Source organism: Jaculus jaculus, chromosome 9 (genome assembly GCF_020740685.1).
Source record: "Jaculus jaculus isolate mJacJac1 chromosome 9, mJacJac1.mat.Y.cur, whole genome shotgun sequence".
Taxonomy (NCBI): domain Eukaryota; kingdom Metazoa; phylum Chordata; class Mammalia; order Rodentia; family Dipodidae; genus Jaculus; species Jaculus jaculus.
In genome coordinates, this window is record NC_059110.1 from 84,801,024 (window position 1) to 84,823,149 (window position 22,126).

Sequence of the window (22,126 nt, forward strand, 5' to 3'; positions counted from 1 at the left end):
TGGAATTCACTATGGAGTCTCAGGGTGGCCTCGAACTCATGACAATCCTCCTGCTTCTGTCTCCCAACTGCTGGGATTAAAGGCGTGTGCCACTATGCCCGGCTGAAAACTGGGTTTTGTCTTCTCCAAAGCTACTACATATTTCATCATCTAGTTCCTTGTTGCTTTCGCTCTGTCTTAAAACTAAAAGTACTTTGAACTTAATTAGAACAAAGTTGTTTAATTAAAAACTAGAAGTTGTACCGTTATAGCTGGGCTGACTCATCTGGGATTTTATTTTCAATGCCTAATGGACAGGAAGGAGATTCATAAACTCATTGTAGACCAAAGTACAGAACCAGCTGCATTCTTCCCCTCAGGAGGTCTGACTTGAACTCGCTGAAGATGGCAGAGCAGAGGAGCAGTCTACTGAAGATGTACAGACTTCTCATAGTGACTTTATTTTTGCCACATGAGATGACAAGTAAGTTAACATTCTCTTTGATTTCTCTTTAGATAAAAAATTTTCAAAATAAAAAAATATATTTTCTGGGCTGGAGAGATGGCTTAGCGGTTAAGTGCTTGCCTGTGAAACCTAAGGACCCTGGTTCGAGGCTCGGTTCCCCAGGTCCCACATTAGCCAGATGCACAAGGGGGCGCACGCGTCTGGAGTTCGTTTGCAGAGGCTGGAAGCCCTGGTGCACCCATTCTCTCTTACACACACTCTCTCTCTCTTTCTCTAATAAATAATTTGAAACAAAAGAAACAGAAAAACGCTGTCTTAAGGCACTGATAGTACAAGCCAGGGTGATACTATTCTCTCCAGAGCTGTAGCCAGAATTTTCTCATATTTTCATGCATTTCTTTTTTTTTTTTTGCATTTTTTTCTTTTTCATGCATTTCAATACTAGTATTACCCCAAATAATCTTCTGCTTGTTTGAATATGCCACTTATAGAAAAACATATTTTGCATTTTCTCTCCTATTCCTACCTAAAAGCAGCTACTCTCCCCTCAAGATAATTTTAAATATTTTAGTTATTTAAACAGACTTCAGACATATATGTCACTTTGTGCATCTGGCTTTACATGGGTAATGGGGAATTGAACCCAGGTCATCAGGCTTTGCAAGCAAGCACCTTTAGCCATCAAACCTTCTTTTCAGGTTTCCCCTAAGATTTTAAGAAGTAATATATAGTCATGGTAAAATAAATTAAACAAGGGATTGAAGATATAACTCAGTAGTAGAGTGCACACTTACTTAGTATGTGCCAAACTCTGGGTTCAATCCCCAACACCAAAATAATAATAGTAATAGTAATAATAATAATAGACTAGAGAAATGGCTCAGCTGTTAAGGCCGTTGCCTGTAAAGCCTAAGGACCCAGATCAATTCCCCAGTACCCATGTAAGCCAGCTGTACAAAGTGGTACATGCATTTGGAGTTTGTTTGCAGTGGCTAGGGGCTCTGGTGTACCCATGTTCTCTCTCTTTCTATCTCTCTGCTTGAAAATAAATAAATAAAATATAAAATATAATAATAGTAAAAAAAAAAAACCAGTCAATGAAAGTTACAGACTGTATTAGCAAATATCTGATGGGCAGGTTTGTGACAGCTGAAGTTCTAACTTTTGTTACTTGCTTCTGAGCCAGGAAAATAAAAATGGAAATTCAGTATATTACTAGGCAATGAAGGTATTTCTAAAGATCAGGACTGAAAAAAAAAAAAAGACCTGTAGGGCTGGAGAGATGGCTTAGTACTTAAGGCACTTCCTTAAGAAGCCTAAAGACCCAGGTTCAATTCTCCAGTACCCAAGTAAGCCAGATGCACAAGGTGGCACATGCATCTGGAGTTTATTTGCAGTGGCTGGAGGCCTTGGTGTACCCTTTTTAAAATTTTTATTTATTTGACAGAGAGAGAGAGAGAAAGAGAAAATGGCCATGCCAGGGCCTCCAGCTGCTGCAAATGAACTCCAGACATATGTGCCACCTTGTGCATCTGGCTTACGAGGGGCCTGGGGAATCAAACCTGGGTCCTTTGGCTTTGTAGGCAAGTGCCTTAACCCCTAAGCCATCTCTCTAGCCCTGACCTTGCATATCTGATGTTTTAATATTGGTTGGACAATGTAGTAAAATTAAAAGATGTTTTAACAATAATGGTTTGTGGGGTAGACAAGTTTTTGTTGAATGGTTGATTTTTTATGTTTTATTTATTTATTTGACAGAGAAAGAGGGAGAGAGAATGAGAGAATGGGCGTGCCAGGGCCTCCAGCCACTGAAAATGAACTCCAGACACATGTCACCTTGTGCATCTGGCTAACATGGGTCCTGGGGAGTTGAACCTGGGTCCTTTGGCTTTGCAGGCAAACGCCTTAACTGCTAAGCCATCCCTCTAGCCCCTCCTTTTTTTTGCTTTTTTATATCCTCACTCCTATTCCCTTGCTTTCCTACTTCTAATAAGTCTGGTATTTCACTACTTTTTTGGTGTGTAGTATATATGTGAATTGTGTGTGTTATGCACACGTGTGTGCAAGTGCATTCACTCCGTATGTATGCATGCAGAGGCCAGAGAAAAGACATCAAGAATCCTTCTCTACCACTCTTGTGCCTTATTTCCCTAAGACAGAAATTTTCACTGAACCTGGAGCTCCCCATTTTTTTAAAAATTAGACTGGCTAACTAGGGAACCTCAACAGTCCTTCTGTCCCTGTCTCCTTCAGTGCTGGGCTTGCAGGCATGTACAGCCATTATAGGCTTTTTACCTGGGTGCTGAGGATTGAACTCAGGTTTGTTTATTTATTTAGTTATTCATTCCCTTATTCATTTATTCATTTGAGAGAGAGAGAGAGAGAGAGAGAGAGAGGGAGAAAGTATGGGAGTGTCGAAGTCTTCTGTCATTGCAAATGGACCCCAGACTTGTGTACCACTTTGTGCATCTGGATTTCCATGGGCACTGGAGAATTGAGTCCAGGTCATTCTCTCTGGTCTCAAGTCCAGGTTCTCACGCTTGCACAAATGCTCTTACCTGGTCAGCCATCTTCCTAGCCCTATTTTTTATGTTTTTACACTAAATGTACTAATCCTAGTATGGATGTATGTATACATATATTATGATATTTTCCCAAGACCTTTTTGCATTAATATACATTATATAAATATTTTGTAGAGGAGAATCTGGGACTATTCTGTACATCTGGGTTTCTAACAAGGTGTTTATCAAACATCACTGAACATCACAATCACCTGAGGAGCCTTTTTTTGTTTAATACTGAAAAAATTAACAGTTTATTATAATTTATTTTATTTGACAATCTAGGAAGTTGGCAGCCATCAGCAGTTCCAGTGCAATTTCAGGTGCACTTGGGAATTCGGGAATCTCAGTAGAGCTGTTAGTGTAGTGAACCTTGTAGGTAAAATACATGTGTACTTTTTTTTTTTTTTTTTGGTTTTCCGAGGTAGGGTCTCACTCAAGCTCAGGCTGACCTGAAATTCACTATGGAGTCTCAGGGTGGCCTCGAACTCACGGCAATCCTCCTACCTCTGCCTCCCAAGTGGTGGGATTAAAGGTATGCGCCACCACGGCCGGCTACATGCGTACTTTTGATAGCACGTGTAAAGGGATCTCTCTAAAACTGACCTCATTGATTTCATTCCCTGCAAACCGACCTGGCCCACTCAACATGGCTTTTATTGTTCCCAATGGTAGTGCATGTTCTCTTTTTACAGTAAATTCATGATCATCAGAAGATAGGCCTTCACAGCTACCATAGGTTTTCTTCTCTCCATCCATTGTGCTTCTATGAAATTCTGTTTGGATTCCACGGGAACTTTAGTAGTTCCTAGTCAATTCTGTAACCTTGGTGGCCGTGTCCCCATGCCCCGCCACAGCCCCTATTCAAGGCCAATCCCCTGCCCCAGCGGAAGTAGACAGAAATAGAGAAAGAGAGAGAGAGAGAGAGAGAAAGAGAGAGAGAGAGAAAGAGGGAAGGAGAGAGGATGAATGAGAATGGGCATGCCAGGGCCCAGTGTCAGTGCCAATGAACTCCAGACATATATGCTACTTTGTACATCTGGCTTTATGTGGGTACTGGGGAATTAAATTCAGGCTGTAAGGCTTTGTAAGCAAGCACCTTTAACTGCTGAGCCATCTCTCCAGCCCCTGAGGACCTTTAAAAAAATCTTTTAATGTTTTATTTTATTTATTTATTTGAGAAAGAGTGAGAAAGAGGCAGATAGAGAATGGGCATGCTACGGCCTCCAGCCACTGAAAACTCCATACACATGCACCCCCTTGTGCATCTGGCTTACATGGGTCCTGAGGAATCAAACTGGGGTCCTTAGGCTTCACAGGCAAGCATCTTAACTGCTAAGCTATCTCTCCAGTCCCTGAGGAGCTTTTTTAAAGCCCATTTCCTAAAAGCCAGGTGTGGTGGCTCATGCCTTTAATCCTAGCACTTGGGAGGCAGAGGTAAGAGGATTGCCATGAGTTCGAGGCCACCCTGAGACTGCATAGTGAATTCCAGGTCAGTCTGGACCAGAGTGAGACCCTACCTTAAAAAGCCAAAATAAATAAATAAAAAGCTCATTTCTGAGCCAAGCATGGTGTTGCACACCTTTAATCCCAGCACTGGGGAGGCAGAGGTAGGATGATCACTGTGAATTCAAAGCCATCCTGAGACTACACAGTGAATTCCAGATCAGTCTGGGCTAGAGTGAAACTCTACCTCAATAAAACCAAGAATGTAAAAAAAAAATAAAAGCCCATTTCCCAGGTTGCACTGGTGTCAATCAATTTCTGGTCTGAGAGGCTAGCATTAGAACATTTTACAAGATCTCCAGGTAATTCCAATGTGCAGCAAAATTTGGTGGCTACCATTTTTTAATCTGTCTCTTTTCTTCTCTTTTGGCTAATGTATTATATACTGTAGGCCAAGCATGGTAGCTCATGCCTGTAATCCCAGCACTTGGCAAGCTGAGACAGGAGAATTACAAGATTGAGACCAGCCTGGGCTACAGATTGAAACATTATCTCCAATAAACATACAAATAAATAAGTGCAGTATGGAACTATTTCCTTAAACATCATATATATCAATCTATAATGCATTTTTTTCATAATGCATGTATTTGTTTGCTCATTTATTTGATTGTTTGCTTATTGGAGGCAATGTTATTTTTTTAAGGATGAAATAAAATGTATAAACTTTATTGTATTACAGTCTATTTTACCTACCCTTTAAAGAAGGTGTGGTAAGTTCAGTCCTTTGCATATCAATGAAGGGTTTCTAAAAATGCATGGCAAAAGTAAGAAATCAAAATAAGACAATAGTGTAGCTGATAGGAATTTACTTAGTATATTGTTAGTAGCCCTTAAGGTTGACCCCTCTGAATGATCAGACTACAAGGCAGACTTTAAAACTAATAAAATATTGCAATATTTTGTCATAAAAATTTCCACACTGTTCAGCTGTTATAAAGGATTCATGGAACTGAATTATAGCAGAAATCAACATGATACAACAAATAGTATTCTTGTCACAAATCAGAGTATGACACAATTATAAAAATCTTTGCCAGGGCTGGAGAAATGGTTTAGTGGTAAAGGCGCTTGGGAGGCAATGTTTTTAATTGTTGAGATTTTATTTTATTGCAGTGACACAATTTATTGAACCAATCTCCTATTGATGAACATCGAAGTTGCTCACTCTACATATCTGAATAGTTTCTTCTTATTATATGCCAGGTTCTGTTTTAACTGTGAATGGTAGAGCTGAGAACTATATCCTGGACACTCAGCGTGGTGTCCAAGAATCTCTGGAGTGTGCTGTCCAAAATCACACCAGGGATGAAGAACTTCTTTGGTACCGAGAAGATAGGAGAGTGGATTTGAAATCTGGCAACAAAATCAACACCAGCTCTGTCTGTGTCTCTTCCATCAATGAAACGGACAATGGCATCAACTTTACCTGCAAGCTACAGAGAGACCAGATGGTGTCCGTCTCGGTGGTGCTGAATGTTATTTGTGAGTGGAGGGGAGAGAAACTGCCAGTCATTCTGCAATGTCTGTACTGCGTTTAGCAGTAATGGAAATCTACATCAGCTTGATCTGGCCAAATGGTTCGATTTACGTTCCCTGTGAAGCAGGAGAACGTCTGCCTGCCTGTGTCCTCATGAGCTCTAATCTCTCAACTAATCCCACTCCTGCGGCTTTCTCTCCTGTGTCTTGCCCAGTTTTAAATTTATGGGCTCAAGTGACCCTTTGATCTCAACCTTTCAAGTGCTGAGATTATAAGTGGGTGTGCCACTGCACTTAGGGTTTTTTTTTTGTCTCGCTTGTTTATTTTGGTTTTTCAAGGTAGGGTCTCACTCTGGCCCAGGCTGATCTGGAATAAACTATGTAGTCTCAGGATGGCCTCAAACTCACAGCCATCCTCCCACCTCTGCGCCCCAAGTGCTGGGATTAGAGGCGTGCACCACCATACCTGGCTATTTTCATTTTTTTTTTTTTCTGAGGTAGGGTTTTTCTCTAGTCCAGGCTGACCTGGAATTCACTCTGTAGTCCCAGGGTAGCCTTGAACTCACGGCGATCCTCCTACCTCTGCCTCCCAAGTGCTGGGACCAAAGGAGTGCACCATCATGCCCAGTTTATTTTCATTTTTTGAGTTACAGATGGGAATATTCATTTTTTCATAAATACAGTAGCTATTTATGTTTCCTTTCTGTGAAGTGAGTTGCTCATGGCTTTTACCCATGTTCCTGTTGGGGTATTTACCATTTTTTTCCTTATTAGTTTGTATCGGGGAAGGGTATGATAGTGCTGTGATTCCAGCACTGGAGGGGAGTCGGAGACAGAAGAATTACAAGGTACAGGCCAATCTGGGCTCTACAGCAAGACCCTATTTCAAAAGTAACAGGAGGGCTGGAGAGATGGCTTAGCGGTTAAGCGCTTGCCTGTGAAGCCTAAGGACCCCGGTTCGAGGCTCGGTTCCCCAGGTCCCACGTTAGCCAGATGCACAAGGGGACGCACGCATCTGGAGTTCATTTGCAGAGGCTGGAAGCACTGGCGCGCCCATTCTCTCTCTCCCCCTCTATCTGTCTTTCTCTCTGTGTCTGTCACTCTCAAATAAATAAATAAATAAATTTAAAAAAAGTAACAGGAAAACAAAAACAAAACATTTACATAAGTGCTTTCTAAATTAAGAAGAGGAGTCTTTTACTATTTGAGGTGCTGTTTCTCTTATTTACTTTTGAAAATTTTATAGTTCCTTTTTGTGAACATTTTAACGTTTATATATTTAATTACTAATAATTTTCTTTGTGGTTCTACTTTGAAAGACCTTCACAGGGGCCCATCCATTACCTTTCAAAACTCAAAAAGGAGAAGTCCAGTGGTTGTGTCCCAGGCATCCCATTAATAGAACAACATACACATTTTAGGAGAGCTTGCCTAACATGCGTGAGGTCCTGGGCTCAGTCCCTAGCACAGCAAGCAAAACTAAGCAAATACAACAAAACGGAAGCTTGGTAATAGGCTATTTGGAGAAGAGTGTGCAGAAACTGGTTCTGTCACGTTGGTGTTCAAAGTTCAATATTTTTTTCTGTGGACACATCATATGTATATAAAAAGCTCTTTTTAAAATACATAAAAGGGGGAATTTTGGAAGGTGGCTCCGCAATTAAATGTGCTTGTTTACAAAGCCTGCTGGCCTGGGTTGGATTCTTAAGCCACTCATACAAACCAGACACAAAAAGAGGCACAAGCATCTGGTGTTCTTTGTAGCAGCAAGTCCTGGCTCACCCATACTCTCTCTCTCTCTCTCTCTCACACACACACACACACACACACAATTTTTTTTTTTTAAAGATATAAGAGGCTTTAAATTAAATTCGTGGCAAGAGGGAGTCAACAGTGCTAGCTAGAGTCAAGGAAGGTCTTAGCTTTATCTGAAAGATACTGATTTTTTTTTTTTTTTTTGAGGTAGGGTCTCACTCTAGCCCAGGCTGACCTGGAATTAATTATGTAGTCTCAGGTGGCCTTGAATTCATGACAGTCCTCCTACCTCTGCCTCCAGAGTACTGGGGTTAAAGGCGTGTGACACCATGCCTGGTGAAAGGTACTGATTTTTAAAAGAGAAATACACATGTACAGCTGGCATGTTTAAACATTAGTTTTGAATAGTTCAAAGGAAAATTAATAGGATCTGTCCACACATGGAACTGTTGTCCTACTTGGCAATGATGTTCTCTATTTCAGCAGCTTCTTACGTGTATGAATCCCGTGTATCATCCTTGTTGGATATGGATACAGAATTCAAGCTCATTCCAAAGAGCAACAAAATGTCATTCTTTTGAGAAGGTTATTAATAGCACAGCCTACTCAGGGTCTAATTATTCAGGGTGCAGATCATACAAGCTCCTTGTTTCCTCCTTCTCCATGTCTACCTCCTTCTTACTGCTCACTCCTCAACCATTTTGTTCCTCTTCCTCTGGATCTCTGCTAGGTACACAGGCAAGAAAGGAGAGTTGGGGGCTGGAGAGATGGCTTAGCAGTTAAGCGCTTGCCTGTGAAGCCTAAGGACCCCAGTTCGAGGCTCGGTTCCCCAGGTCCCACGTTAGCCAGATGCACAAGGGGGCCCACGCATCTGGAGTTCGTTTGCAGAGGCTGGAAGCCCTGGAGTGCCCATTCTCTCTCTCTCCCTCTATCTGTCTTTCTCTCTGTGTCTGTCGCTCTCAATTAAATAAATTAAAAAAAAAAAAAAAGGAGAGTTGGTTTGGCCATTTCTCCCGCAAGATGTTAGAAAGTCTTCAGGGAAGGGGAGGGTTGAAACCATTTGATGAAAGATGAATGGATTGGACTCTCTGTAGACCTAAGACCATTCTCACTGGAAAGAATAAGGAAGGCTCAGTAAGCTTTCATAGATGCCAGAGTTGCTACGTTTGGGACACCTCCTGGGGGGCAGATGTTATTTCTAGAGGATCCCTAAGGAAATGCGAATGTGCATTGGCAAATGTGTAGACTGTATAAATGTGGTTAGATAAAAATATAAAAATCAAAGGTGTGTGTAGCCTTCAGAACCACCACCACTGCGACATTTATAATAGTGGCTAGCACAACTGTACATTCCTTAAAGGGAATAACTCATTTTTCTTCACAGCAACTCACAAGAAAGGTATTGTTATCCCAAATTAAAAAAAATATATTTATATTTATTTGCAAGCACAGAGAGAGATAAGAGATGATTAGATAGATAGATGATAGATAGATAGATAGACAGACAGACAGACACACCAAGGTCTCTAGTTGCTACAAATGAGCTCCAGATGCATGTACCACCCCACCTTGTGCACCTGGCTTTACATGGGTACTGGGGAATCAAACATGGGTTGTTAGGCTTTGCAAGCAAGTGCCTTAACTGCTGTGCCATCTCTCCAGTACAATCCCAAATTTTTTAGATGAGGGAAGCAAGGCCTTAACAGTTAAGTAAGTGTCTCAGAGTAGGTAATGTGTATGGGCTTGCCTTCATAGTCTTGTACTGGGTTATCCAACACTAACATAGACTAGCATATTAGATAGTCTCAGGGAGTAAAGACCCAGGATTTATACTTAGGGTTAGTGTTACAAATTGCCTACTTGGTACAGGTTCATTATCATATATATTATGTTCCTTATCATGTACTGTTCCATGGTATGGCTTCGCCACATTAAAATCCTATGAAGTTTGGAGCTAAATGTATGTTATTTTCTAGACCTCCACTTCCTAGGTCTTAGCACACAATATTACTCAGTAAGTTTTTGTTAAGTGACTGAATGACGACATGAGACACACTGAAGGGAGAGCTTAAATGCTGACAGACAGCTACTGCTCATCCGCTAACTAACCTTAACTGCTTGAGTCCTGCAGTTCCCCCTCTTCTAAGTGGAAACAACTTTCAAACAGTTGAGGAAAGCAATGATGCAAAGTTGGTTTGCAACGTGAAATCCAACCCCCAGGCTCAAATGCTGTGGTATAAAGACAACCGCGTCCTCACTCTAGAGAAAGACCATCACCAAATCTACCAGGCAAGTGAGTCCTTCCAGTTGTCCATCACCAAAGTCAAGAAGTCTGACAATGGAACCTACAGCTGTGTGGCAAATTCATCTCTAAAGACGGAGACCCTGGACTTTCACCTGGTTGTCAAAGGTAACTCTTTCTAAAAAAAAATAATTAATTAATTTGGGGGGCTGGAGAGATGGTTTAGTGATTAAGGCACTTGCCTGCAAAACCAAGGGACCCAGGTTCAATTCCCCAGGACCCACATAAACCATATGCACAAAGTGGTACATGTATCTGGAGTTCACTTGCAGTGACTGGAGGCCCTGGCGTGCCCATTCTCTCTCTCTCTCTTTCTCTCTCTCTCTCAAATGAATAAGTAAGATATAAATTTAACGGACTAGCCTTTTTAATTTTTTTACAAGAGAGCACACACATGAGAGAGAGAGAATTGGTGTATCAGGGCCCCCAGCCACCGCAGTTGAACTCCAGATGCATGCGCCACCTTGTACACTTGTGTCATCTTGTGTGTCTGGCTTATGTGGGGGCCTGGAAAGTTGAACATGGGTCCTTGGGCTTTGCAAGCAAGCACCTTAACTAGTAAGCCATCTCTCTGGCCCTCATTTATTCATTTTACTTGAGAAAGAGAGAAAGAGGCAAGGGGGATCAAGGGAGGGAAAGAATTGGCATGCCAGGGCCTCCAGCCATTGCAAATAAACTCCAGATGCATGTACCATCTTGTGCATCTGGCTTACGTGGGTACTGGAGAATTGAACTCAGGTCCTTTGGCTTTGCAGGCAAGCATTTTAGCTGCTGAGCCATCTCTCCAGCCCAAAGATAACTCTTTTTAAATCATACCCTGCATAGTATAAAACTTAGAACAGAGGCTCAGGGAATATTTTCAGTGATGATAATTATGATTAGTAGCTATAATTTTCCTTGGAACATCACTCCCATTCAAGAGATTTTCCATTGTAGCCGAGTGTGGTGGCGCATGCCTTTAATCCCAGCACTCAGAGGAAGAGGTAGGAGAATCCCCTTGAGTTCAAGGCCACCCTGAGACTACATAGTGAATTCCAGGTCAGCCTGGGCTAGAGCGAGACCCTACATCAAAAAACGAAACAAACAAACAAACAAAAAAGATTTCCCATTATAAATTCTAACCCAAAGGTCTGGGGAGATAGTTGGTAAAATGCTTGCCCTGCAAGCTTGAAGAGCTGAGTTCAATGGGCAGACCCATGAAGAAATCCAAGCATGGTGACACACACCTGTAATCCCAGCACTGGGGAGGCAGATCCCTAGGGCTCATTGGCCAGCTAGTCTAGTCTACTTGGTGAGCCTCAAGTCAATGTCTCAAGAAAAGTGGAAGATGGCCTGAGGGGTTGGCTCAGTCTAGCTGAATTGATGAGCTCCAGATTCAGTGAGAGCCCCTGTCTCAAAAACTAAGTTGCATAGGGCTGGGGAGATTGCTCAGTGGTTAAAGGCACTTGCTTGCAAAGTTTGCTGTGCTGGGTACAATTCCCCAGTACCCCTGCAAAGTCAGACCACAAAAAGAGGCACAAGGGCCTGGCATTCATTTGCAGTGGCAAGAGGCCCTTTTGTATACACACACACACACACACACACACACATAAATAAAAATATTTAAGTCGGGTGTGGTGGTGCATACCTTTAATCCCAGCACTTGGGAAGCAGAGGTAGGAAGATCACCATGAGTTCAAGATCATCCTGAAACTACATAGTGAATTCCAGGTCAGCCTGGGCTACAGCAAGACCCTGCCTTGAAAACAATCTAAAAAATAAGGTGGATAGCAATTGAAGAAGACACTTGACATCTACCTCTGGCCTGCTCTCACATGCACACATACACATGTGCATGCATACCTGCATACACACACGTCTGCCTACGCACATACAAACACACACATTCCACACTCACATACAAACACATGCATTTTAAAAAGGTGGATGGGCTGGTCATGGTGGTGCACACCTTTATTCCCAGCACTCGGGAGGCAGAAGTAGGAGGATCGCTGTGAGTTCCAGGCCAGCCTGAGACTCCATAGTGAATTCCAGGTCAACCTGGGCTAGAGTGAGACCCTACCTCAAAAAAAAAAGGAAAAAAAGTGGATGGTACTTGAGTGCTGAGGCTGCCCTCTGACTACTACATGCTTGCACATATGTGTGCAGGTGCACTCCCACACATACACACATAATAAAATGAAATAAAAACATAAAAATTAAAAACATTTAATCTGAGCCAGACCTCATGGCACAAGCCTGTAAGTCCAGCTACTCATAAGTTTGAGACAGGAGGATCATGAGTTCAAGGCTGTCTGGGCAACTTAGTGAGACTATCTTGTGCATATGCCAAAAAAAAAAAAAAAAAGGTACCAGAAGGCCTTGGATGCAGCTGATTTGGTAGTGTGCTTTCATTCTAGGCATGCCACCCTGAGTTCAATCCCAGCACTACAAAGTGCTGGAAGAGCTCAGTGGGAGTGTTTTCTGTTTCTTTTTTCTTTTTTTGAGGTAAGGTCTCACTCTTTCCCAGGCTGGCCTGGAACTCACTTTGCCAGGGTGGCCTCTAATTCAGAGCAATTCTCCTATCTCTGCTTCCTAAATGCTAGGATTAACGGTGTGCACCACCACACCCAGCTGTTTGTTTTTTAAAGTGCGTGAGTGAGTGTGTGTGTGTGTGTGTGTGTGTGTGTGTGTGTTTGGGTATACCAGAGTCTCTTGCTGCTGCAAATGAATACTTGTCTGGCCTTATGTGGGTGGCTGGGCAAGCAAGCACCTTTAACCACTAAGCCATTTCCCCACCCCCTTTTTAAAAACAAATTAGTCCATCCTTTTAGAAGGGTTATGTCTATTCTAACATAAGTTACTGCTCCCCCCTTTTGAGGTCCCACTTTAGCCCGGGCTGACCTGGAACTTACTTGTACTCCCAGGCTGGTCTCGAACTCACAGCGATCCTCCTACCTCTGCCTCCTGAGTGCTGGGATTAAAGGTGTGCACCACCATGCCTGGCCAGATTATTGCCTTTTGAGCAAAGGTTTAGAAAACAATTCTGGAGCTGGGAAGATAGCTCAGGGAATAAAGTGCTTGACTTGCAAACATGAGGACTTGACTACGATCCCCAGATCCCAGTGTTTGTAATCCCAGTGCTAGGAAGATGGAGACAGGTGGATCCCTAGAGCTCGTTGGCCAGTCAGTCTAATCTATTGGCAAGCTCCAGACCAATGAGAGACCCTGTATCAAGAAAGGTGGACAGTGTCCCTCAGCAACACCTGAGATAATCCTCTGTCTTCCACATGCATGCACAAATGCATGCATGCCCACACACTGAAATACGTGAACACACACATTAAAAAAGGGCGGGGATGGAGAGGTGGCTTAGCAGTTAAGCACTTGCCTGTGAAGCCTAAGGACCCTGGTTCGAGGCTCAATTCCTCAGGACCCATGTAAGCCAGATGCACAAGGTGGCACATGCATCTGGAGTTTGTTTGCAGTGGCTGGAGGCCCTGAGATGCACCCATTCTCTCCCTCTCCCTCTCCCTCCCTCTCTCTCTCTCTCTCTCTCTCTCTCTCTTTCTCTCTCTGTTGCTCTCAAATAAATTTAAATTTTTTTTTGGTTTATTTTTATTTGTTTATTTGAGAGCAACAGACAGAGAGAGAAAGAGGGAGAGAGAGAGACAGAATGGGCACACCAGGGCCTCCAGCCACAGCAAACGAATTCCAGATGCGTGTGCCCCCTTGTGTATCAGGCTTACATGGGTCCTGGGGAATAGAGCCTTGAACCGGGGTCCATAGGCTTCACAGGCAAGTGCTTAACCGCTAAGCTGTCTCTCCAGCCTATCAAATAAATTTAAAAAAATAAACAAAAAAATTTTTTAAAAGAAAGCAAGCTGTTCAGTCATTGGGGGTAATAGCATGTCCATGAATTTTCTTGGGCAGAAATTGATCTTTTTTTGTGGGGCGTAGGGTCTCACTCTAGTTCAGGCTGACCTGAAATTCACTATGTAGTCTCAGGGTGGCCTCAAACTCACAGCAATCCTCCTACCTTTGCCTCCTGAGGGCTGGGATTAAAGGCGTGCGCCACTACACCTGGCTACTGATCTCTTTTTTTAAAAAAATGTATGTGTAGTATATGTGATGTGTGTGCACTCATGTGCATAGTATATTCACTTGTGAGTGCAGACAGATATGTGCACTCACACAATAAAGGTCACACTAAAATACTGCTGCCATGTTTCTCTGAGACAGTGTCTCACTGAACCTAGAGCTCACCATCTTTTGGTTCCATTGGCTGACCAGGGGGCCTCAGCAATCCTCTTTTCTCAGTTCCTCCTTCCCAGCACTGAGGCTAGGGGCATGCCTGCCTTTTTATATGGATGCTAGGGATTGAACTCAGGTCCTCATGCTTGCAAAGCAAATGATCCTACCTACTGAGCCACCTCCTCAGACCGGAAGTGGTCTTCTGAGTTCACAGCCTAAAAACAGACCAAAGAGAAATCAGAAACACATTGAAGAAAAATGCTGACTCCATTTTTATTAATTAATTTTTATTTTTTATAAATTAGAAAGTTTATTGTATGAACAAATCATGTGTTGGTCCCATTCCCCTCCTCCCTCACCCCAGTTTACTGAGGTCCTTCCTCAGTGGGGTTATTCACCATGGCGTTATGGGTTATGAGTTATGAGGGTAGCAGTCAGTCATTGTGGGGAGCAGGCAGTGCTTCTAGATAGTCCTTCCCACCCTGTGGCTCTTACAATTTTTTTGCCCCCTCTTCCACAGTATTTCCTGAGCCTTGGCAGATGTTAAGCTCTCATTAACTTCTGTATTTCTGCTTTATTACATTTTGAGTGTCCTCAGTGTCTGTCACCATCTTCCTGGAGCAGGTTGTCAGGCTCGTCATGAGAGCAGCACTCAGGCTTAATTCACCAATTCCTCTGTGATTTCTCCTGGACCCTGGCTGATGTGCAAGGGGTGGCTTACTTCATGATATGGAGTCGGCTCTTCCCTTGTCATGTTGATGGATTTTGGTTCTCCCCAGTTTTCACTGCCTTCTGTAAAACAGAAAACATTCTCTAGTGGAGAGTGAGAGCAGCATGGGTTAAAGGGGATAGGCATAGTTAATTAAGAGAGAACTGGATGGATAGCCCCTGCTTTGGCCAAAGACTAATGGGAAGTTCTCACTCGAGTCCATGACCCTCGTCTCCATAGGATTCTGACTTGGTTCCCAGTACCTGCTATGAGGTCCTTCCCATTGAGTGGGTCTCTTAGCCAGTCATAGAGTTACCTGCCTAGGCTGAGTGCCACTATTACACGGGTATGTACATATTGTGACTTGTTTTTTAAACGTGAATCTCCAAAAAGTACTCCTAACTCTTAACTTCTAACCTATGGACTAATAAGAAGAGGGTGTGGGGAAAGATGATGAAACAAAAAGCTCTTGCACTGTGGAGATGGCTCAGCAGTTAAGGGCACTTGCTTGCAGGGCCTGAAGGCCCGAGTTAAATAGATTCCTCAGTACCTATGTGAAACCAGAAGCACAGAGTAGCACATGTATCTGGACTTCCTTTGCAGTGGCAAGAGGCCTGGCATACCCATATAGTCTCTCTCTCTCTTTTCCTCCTTGCTAATAAATAATAAAAATCTTTTCTAAAAATAGCTCTTTCCCTTGATGGGTTTATTACCTTGGCAATAATGGAGAATAAATGAAGCCCAGAGTATTGGATTTCTTGCTCAAAAAGAGAAAGGCAAGGTGTGTAGCTGGCCCTGCATGCAAGGATCGCCCCCCCCCAAAAAAAAAAACAAGCTGAGGCTCCTGTGGCCTGTTAGAACACTGTTCCCTTCATTAGTAGTGTTCCTGTACCCACTCATTGCCATTCGCGCCAGTCCCCAGGAGACCAACTGACCCCCTGCCAGAAGTGATGACTGACGTCACCGTAACAAGTCTTATTTCCTCCTCCCCAGACTCAGGGTGTCTGGGACAAGAACAGAGTGGCTGGTGGGGATGGAGAATTACTGTTGGTTGGATACCCATCCTTGACTACTGGGCTGTTCAGTAATTTGTACTGCTGAGCAGGGACAGTATACCTAGGGGCTATTTACTTCAAGAAACCAAACTCAAAAGTAAGCCACGTACCCATAGCTCAGAAGCATGGAGAGGACACCTCCTGTGGACTTGCCACCTGTCCCAGGTCCACAAAAGCGTGGTATCATGCCACCATGAGACCACACTGTGAGACTGGGGAGTTATAGCCTTCTTGGTTACAAAGAAAGCATAACTCTACTCTAATAAATGAAACACACATCATGTGTGGCAATCAGAAAATTGCCTTTCAGGTGGGTAGAAACTTGTTTTGGGTGGAGCTCTTCCAAACCAACTTGTTTTTCTGATTTCTTTTTGCTTTGTTTCTTCGCTGGCAGCTGGCTGCCTTTATAACATAAGCACTCAGCAAGGCTCAGTGCCAAATTTTCCAGGAGGCTCTCCCAGCTTCACTGCTCGGAGGGGTAGTTTCTCAACGAAGGTCATGAAAAGCTGGAAATGAAATCAGGAAGCTTTTCTGCTAGGCAGAAACTTGAGCCCACTTGTTGGAATTCTTTTATCATAATGGCTCTGGGGGAGGGGCACTGAGTCTGACTATAGATAAGAGCATAAAAACAGGACAAGGAAAGAGGTGCACTTAATTATATGTGTCAAAGTCACTTCCAACAGGAAGTCAGAATCCAAAGTGAGCCAGTAGGTCAGTGGGTTTATTTCAGCTTCATTTGTGCAATGAAAGCTGTCACATGTGGCTTCATTTTATTCAGCTTGGTAAAAACATTCCAATCTGTGACTGTATTCTCCTAATCATCTGGTCTTTACTTAATTTTGTTTTGATGTCTTTTGTTGCTGTGAAAGGAGAGGGGTGTCTGGTAAAGCAAAGTCCGTTAGTGTGCTCCAGAGCTGGTTATTACAGAGCCAGAAGGCTCCTTAAGCAACCCCCCCCCCACCCCCAGAGAATTGGTTCTAGCCACATCTTCATGATGATACCTTTTAGGAACAGCTAAGAGAAGGTAGAAGTGGACAATGCATTGAGCCTGGGGGGCATTTCAGTAATAATACATGCTCAGTACATGCTAAGTAGGGCCTGGCACCCCCATGCAGAAATGTTTAATCCATTTTCCCCCTCCATATTACACTGAGCAGGACCTGGAAAAATAATGGAAAGACAATGACTAAAATGTAACTGGCTAATAGTTATGGAAGAAGAAACTTCATTGTATAAACTTGAGTCATACGGGGCCTGGGCTTTGAAATTAGACTGGTCTAAAGTCATTTCAGAATTCAGTAATTTAGACAAAGTTATTAAAAAATTTTCTGAGCCGGGCATGGTGGTGCACACCTTTAATCCCAGCACTCAGGAGCCAGAGGTAGGAGGATCACCAAGAGTTCGAGGCCACCCTGAGACTACATAGTGAATTCCAGGGCAACTGCTAAGCCATCCCTCCAGTCCCTGAGAGAATTTTCATAATCTGCACAGGTTTTGAAGTTTGTTCTACATAAATTACTAATTTCATTCTTGAAATTGAAACAGTACTGAACATGACACAGATTACATATATTAATTTCTAACATCTATTGATTTTGATAACTTTGCCACTTCATTTTCATTTCAGACCCAATAAAAATTTTCAAGTATCCAATATTTTTTCTTTCTTTTCTTTTCTTTTTTTTTTTTTTTTTTTTTTTTTGGTTTTTCAAGGCAAGATCTCACTCTAGTCCAGGCTGACCTGGAATTTACTATGTAGTCTCAGGGTGGCCTCGAACTCATGGTGATCCTCCTACCTCTGCCTCCCAAGTGCTGGGATTAAAGGTGTGCACCACCACGCCCGGCTTCTTTCTTTTCTTCATCTGTCTCTTTTACCCTCCCTCCTTTCCCTTCTTCTTCCCTTCCTTTCATCCTTTCTTCTTTCCTTCCACCCATCTGTTCTTTCTTTCTCTCTTTCTTCCACTCATCTGTCCTTTCTTTCTGTTTGGTTTTTCAAGGTAGAGTCTCACGCTAGCCCAGGTGACCTTAAATTCACTGGATAGTCTCAGGGTGGCCTTGAACTCACAGTGATCCTCCTGCCTCTGCCTCCCAATGGCTGGGATTAAAGCCATGCACCATCATGCCTAGCTCCTTTTCTTTTTTTTAACACATTGTCTCATGTAGCCCAAACTGGCCTCAAACTTGTGTATCTGAAGATGCCCTTCTGAACTTCTGATCCTCCTGCCTCCACCTTCCAGGTGCTGGGATTATGAGTGGGTACCACCATGCCCAGCTTTAGCCTGTAATCCCAGCCTTAGGAAGGTGGAAACAGGTGAGTCCCCAGGGCTTGCGGGATAGCTAAGCAAGCCCAGTTGGTGAGCTGTAGGTTCAGTGAGAGACCTTCTCCCAAAGAATAAGATAGACCGTAAGAACATAGATGGGTGTGCACACTCACATATACATATGTCCAAAAGCATACGTGCATGCACATACACACCATACATATGCATGCAAACATTTGAGAATGAATAAAACATAAAATGGTCTGACTACTTGCTTTAGGGAGTTTATTCATATTACAACATTATCCTTTCATAAAAGAATGGATTCAAAGCCTGCCTCTGACATTGACTAATTCTGTGATTTGGGGCATGGAACTTAACTTTTCAAAGCCCCTCATTCCTTACCTGGAAAATGGAGACAATGCCATGTACCTTGTATGGTTGTTGGGAGGATTTGGTTAAGAGGGTGGTATCTATGCAAAGCGCAGAGCACCAGGTCTGGGACACACAAAACAGAAGGTTGACGTTTTCCTGTGCTTGGATTCTCACCAGATAAAACTGTGGCTGTGCCAATAGAGCCGATCATTGCTGCGTGTGTGGTGGTCTTTCTCACACTGGGTTTTGGACTGCTTGCCCGGAGGAAAAGAATAATGAAGGTATCTAAGTATTCTGTACTATGGAAGTTTACAAACAGTCACCTAAATGGCTGAGGATGTACTTTAGTGGTGGATTAAACGCTCTGCATGCAGGAGACTCTGGGCTCAATACCTATCACAACAGAAAAACCAAATTAATACAAATATTACTGGAGAGGAAAAAATGTTGCACATCTAGTATATTATAAGCCTAACTTCACAAAGACTAGAAGCACATACGAGCAAGATCTGAGGAAAAGAGCTGTGGTAGGAGAGGCAGTTGTTTTGAAGTTGGTTCTTCTTCCTGTCACATGTCCCCTTGCCAGGTGTGGCAGTGCGCAGCTGTCATCCCTGTCCTCGGGAGGTGAGGCACAAGGATCCCTGGTTGAAGGCAAGCCTGGGATGCATAGCAAAGCCCCATTTCAAAAAAAAAAAAAAAAAGCAGAGAAATAAGTTTCCCATTATTGTTGCTATGGTGCCTGTGGTACAGTACATAAACATAAGGAGGAACATCTGCTGTGGATTAAATGGTCTGCATGCTCACCTCTTGCGTACAGTCACATGCTCCGCTGGAGTGGGCTGGGGGTTGCATTGTCCAGTGGTTAACCTCATTGCTTAATATGAGTCAAAGTATGTGCATGCATAGATTAGTGCCTTGCATTTGACTCTGCCAGATCACTCGGTGCCAAAGAAGGCAAACAGGGCAGAAAGCCTCTAGGGGCAGGTTAGCTAATGTGCCCTAGGCTGAACTCATCAGTCAACAAGAGGCCTTCTCCTTGCAACATGCACCGGGTGTTATTCAGGGCAACAATGTTTCCAAGAAGAAATTTGCCCCGCCCTCGGTTCCAATCCAAAGCATTTTTTTTTCCCCATGTAAAAAACAAAAAAGTGATGAAAAGAAAGAAGAGAGAGAGAATTGGGGCTGGGGAGAGAGCGAGCAAGAGAGAGAGAGGAAAAGGAAAAGGGAAGGAGGGAGGGAAGAAGGAAAAGGATTGCAAATTGTCTGTGAATCCTGGAAGCATCCTGATTAAGAGTTATGACTTCAGTTAAAATTATTCCTGTGGCCAAAGAAATGAGGCCTGAGCCAGTGCAGAGCTGTGTTTCCTTAGCGCATGTCCCTCAGCTACCTTGATGCGTTTGAAATGCTGACTCTCAGGCCTCAGAAAAGCTGACTGTGCTTCGGTTTGCCTTTCAGCTCTGCATGAAGGAGAGAGACCCTCCCAGAGGAACAGCGCTGTAAGTGCCCAGGGCCGGGGTCCTTTCCCTAAGCAGTGGGCCACAGTGGCTTGTGTCATCAAGCCCATGCCAGGTACCCTCCTCCAGACACGGGAGGTGCTGGCAGGTGAAGGGGTTCACGGGAGACTGGAAGATGGAGAATGAGCTAGGAGGGTTGTCTAGAACTGAGGTAGGAAGACGGGGTTTGACACCCACTCTCTAATCAAGCCTGGCCAATGCTTGTGCAACTGTGTCGCCACACAGAGCAACCCAGAGGGCTTTGGGGGGAGAGGGGGTGTAGCCACTGCGGGATTATTGCTTCACAGCAAGGCCAGGGCCACTTCCTTCAGCCAAAGCACTGCTTCCTCCGTGGAGCTCCTCCTCTGGTCTGTTGGCACATGGGAAGTGGGCAGCCTGTAACAGGAATGAAGGCATTCTGCCAGAGAGGATTTTACTTTGATTTTGTTTTTCTCATTACAATCATCATTATTATAATTAACTTCTTGGTTCATTTCAGATGAGGAAGCTAAAATGCCATCTAACGCAGAAGAGTCTTGTATCAGGACTGGCTCAATTTATGTAGTCCCATCTGTATTTATTGCTACTATTAAATCCACTCCTGTCAAGTTGTCAGAGGTTATGAAGAGTATTTTATTAATCATGGCACAGCAGTTGCTAGAACTGATTTGATATACTTACGGAACAATTTTATGCCAAGGGCTGTCCAGAATGGAAAGTAAGATTTTATTAAGTCTTCTGCTTAAAGATATTATATGTTAATTGATTGAGATTTATTCCAACTAGTTTAGTAATCGCTTGCTATTTGACTTACATTTTTCAAGGTAGGAGATTAGCAGACATTTGAGTTTTACAAATCAGTGCAATAGCAAAAATAATAATAACAATAATAATAAGATAAAAGTGGTTAACAACATAGAGTAATCAACTTTTTAAGAGTCCAGGAACAATTACAGATATCAAATTTCTTTCAGTATCATTTTATAAAAGAAATGTCTTAGGACTAAAGAAAGAAGGAGGGATACAATCTCAGAATATAAAACACTCCTTTAAATGGAATAAATTTAATATTATGAAAACTTTAGCAAATGTCCTTATTTTTTTTCATCCCAACATAGCTGACACAGCCAAAATTGATGAACTCAGTGTGGCGATGATGCGCAAAAGCAGGGGAGGGGGCCTGGACGACATGTCCCTTGCAAGTATCCTGTACCTCTTTCCCCATAATCATTTGCATAGATTTATCTGCATTAACTATGAGTCAGCCTGAACTCATCTCACACATATCTTTAAATCATAGCACCCTTACAATTTATCATTACTCCCATTCTCTCTACATAATTTTTCCTCACTTGAATCAATGCTTCTTTTTCCCAAACAACTGAACTGAGCTGAGCAAGAGGTTAGCACCACCTTTGGTGTCTCTGCAGGGTTTCACCTTGATGCTGTTAAAAAGAAAATCTGCTTTTTCCCCCAATTTTTATTTATTTATTTGAGAGTGACAGACAGAGAAACAAAGAGACAGAGACAGAGACAGAGAGAGAGAGAGAATGGGCACACCAGGGCCTCTAGCCACTGCAAATGAACTCCAGACGCATGTGCCACCTTGTGTATCTGGCTTACGTCGGTCCTGGGAATTGAGCCTTGAACCGGGGTCCTTAGGCTTCGCAGGCAAGTGCTTAACTGCTAATCCATCTCTCTAGCCAACTTTTTTCTTTTGATGTATGTGGGATTAAACATGCTAGGTAAGCCATTGAGCTATACCCCCAGCCTCCCTGAAATTAATTTAATCTAATGTTGAAGTCACTAACTATGTTAGAAAAAGAAAGGAGAGAGAGAGAGAGAGAGAGAGAGAGAGAGCCCACAAGAGCAGTTCTCAGGTGGACAGTAAAAAGGCCCCTTACCAACATAGGAGCAAAAAGACAGGAGAATAATTATAAGATCAGAAC

At 43.0% G+C, this 22,126-nt stretch overlaps 2 protein-coding genes across 2 annotated transcripts; one reads left to right on the top strand and one right to left on the bottom strand.

The window, feature by feature from the left end:
* Positions 1–335: 335 nt before the first annotated feature.
* On the top strand, positions 336–21,261 carry Tmigd1 (transmembrane and immunoglobulin domain containing 1). Its single transcript, XM_045159084.1, has 6 exons — positions 336–463; positions 5,722–6,000; positions 9,881–10,159; positions 18,862–18,965; positions 20,140–20,180; positions 20,677–21,261. Exons 1-6 carry the CDS (start codon positions 385–387, stop codon positions 20,678–20,680), a joined length of 786 nt encoding a protein of 261 aa, XP_045015019.1. The 5' UTR covers positions 336–384; the 3' UTR covers positions 20,681–21,261.
* On the bottom strand, positions 3,263–3,768 carry LOC105944716 (elongin-C-like). The gene is made up of 2 exons (XM_045159085.1): positions 3,571–3,768; positions 3,263–3,399 (listed from the first exon to the last, which is right to left on the bottom strand). Exons 1-2 carry the CDS (start codon positions 3,766–3,768, stop codon positions 3,274–3,276), a joined length of 324 nt encoding a protein of 107 aa, XP_045015020.1. The 3' UTR covers positions 3,263–3,273.
* Positions 21,262–22,126: the final 865 nt, after the last annotated feature.

What these genes read in the sequence shown, in the direction of transcription:
- LOC105944716 (XM_045159085.1), bottom strand. Translation starts at nt 3,768, where the DNA reads ATGGATGGAGAGAAGAAAACCTATGGTAGCTGTGAAGGCCTATCTTCT. An exon ending in ACGTGCTATCAAAAGTACGC is followed by an intron (nt 3,400 to 3,570) that starts ATGTAGCCGGCC and finishes AAAAAAGTACAC; the next exon opens with ATGTATTTTACCTACAAGGT.
- Tmigd1 (XM_045159084.1), top strand. Translation starts at nt 385, where the DNA reads ATGGCAGAGCAGAGGAGCAGTCTACTGAAGATGTACAGACTTCTCATA. An exon ending in TTTGCCACATGAGATGACAA is followed by an intron (nt 464 to 5,721) that starts GTAAGTTAACAT and finishes ATTATATGCCAG; the next exon opens with GTTCTGTTTTAACTGTGAAT. An exon ending in GGTGGTGCTGAATGTTATTT is followed by an intron (nt 6,001 to 9,880) that starts GTGAGTGGAGGG and finishes TGAGTCCTGCAG; the next exon opens with TTCCCCCTCTTCTAAGTGGA.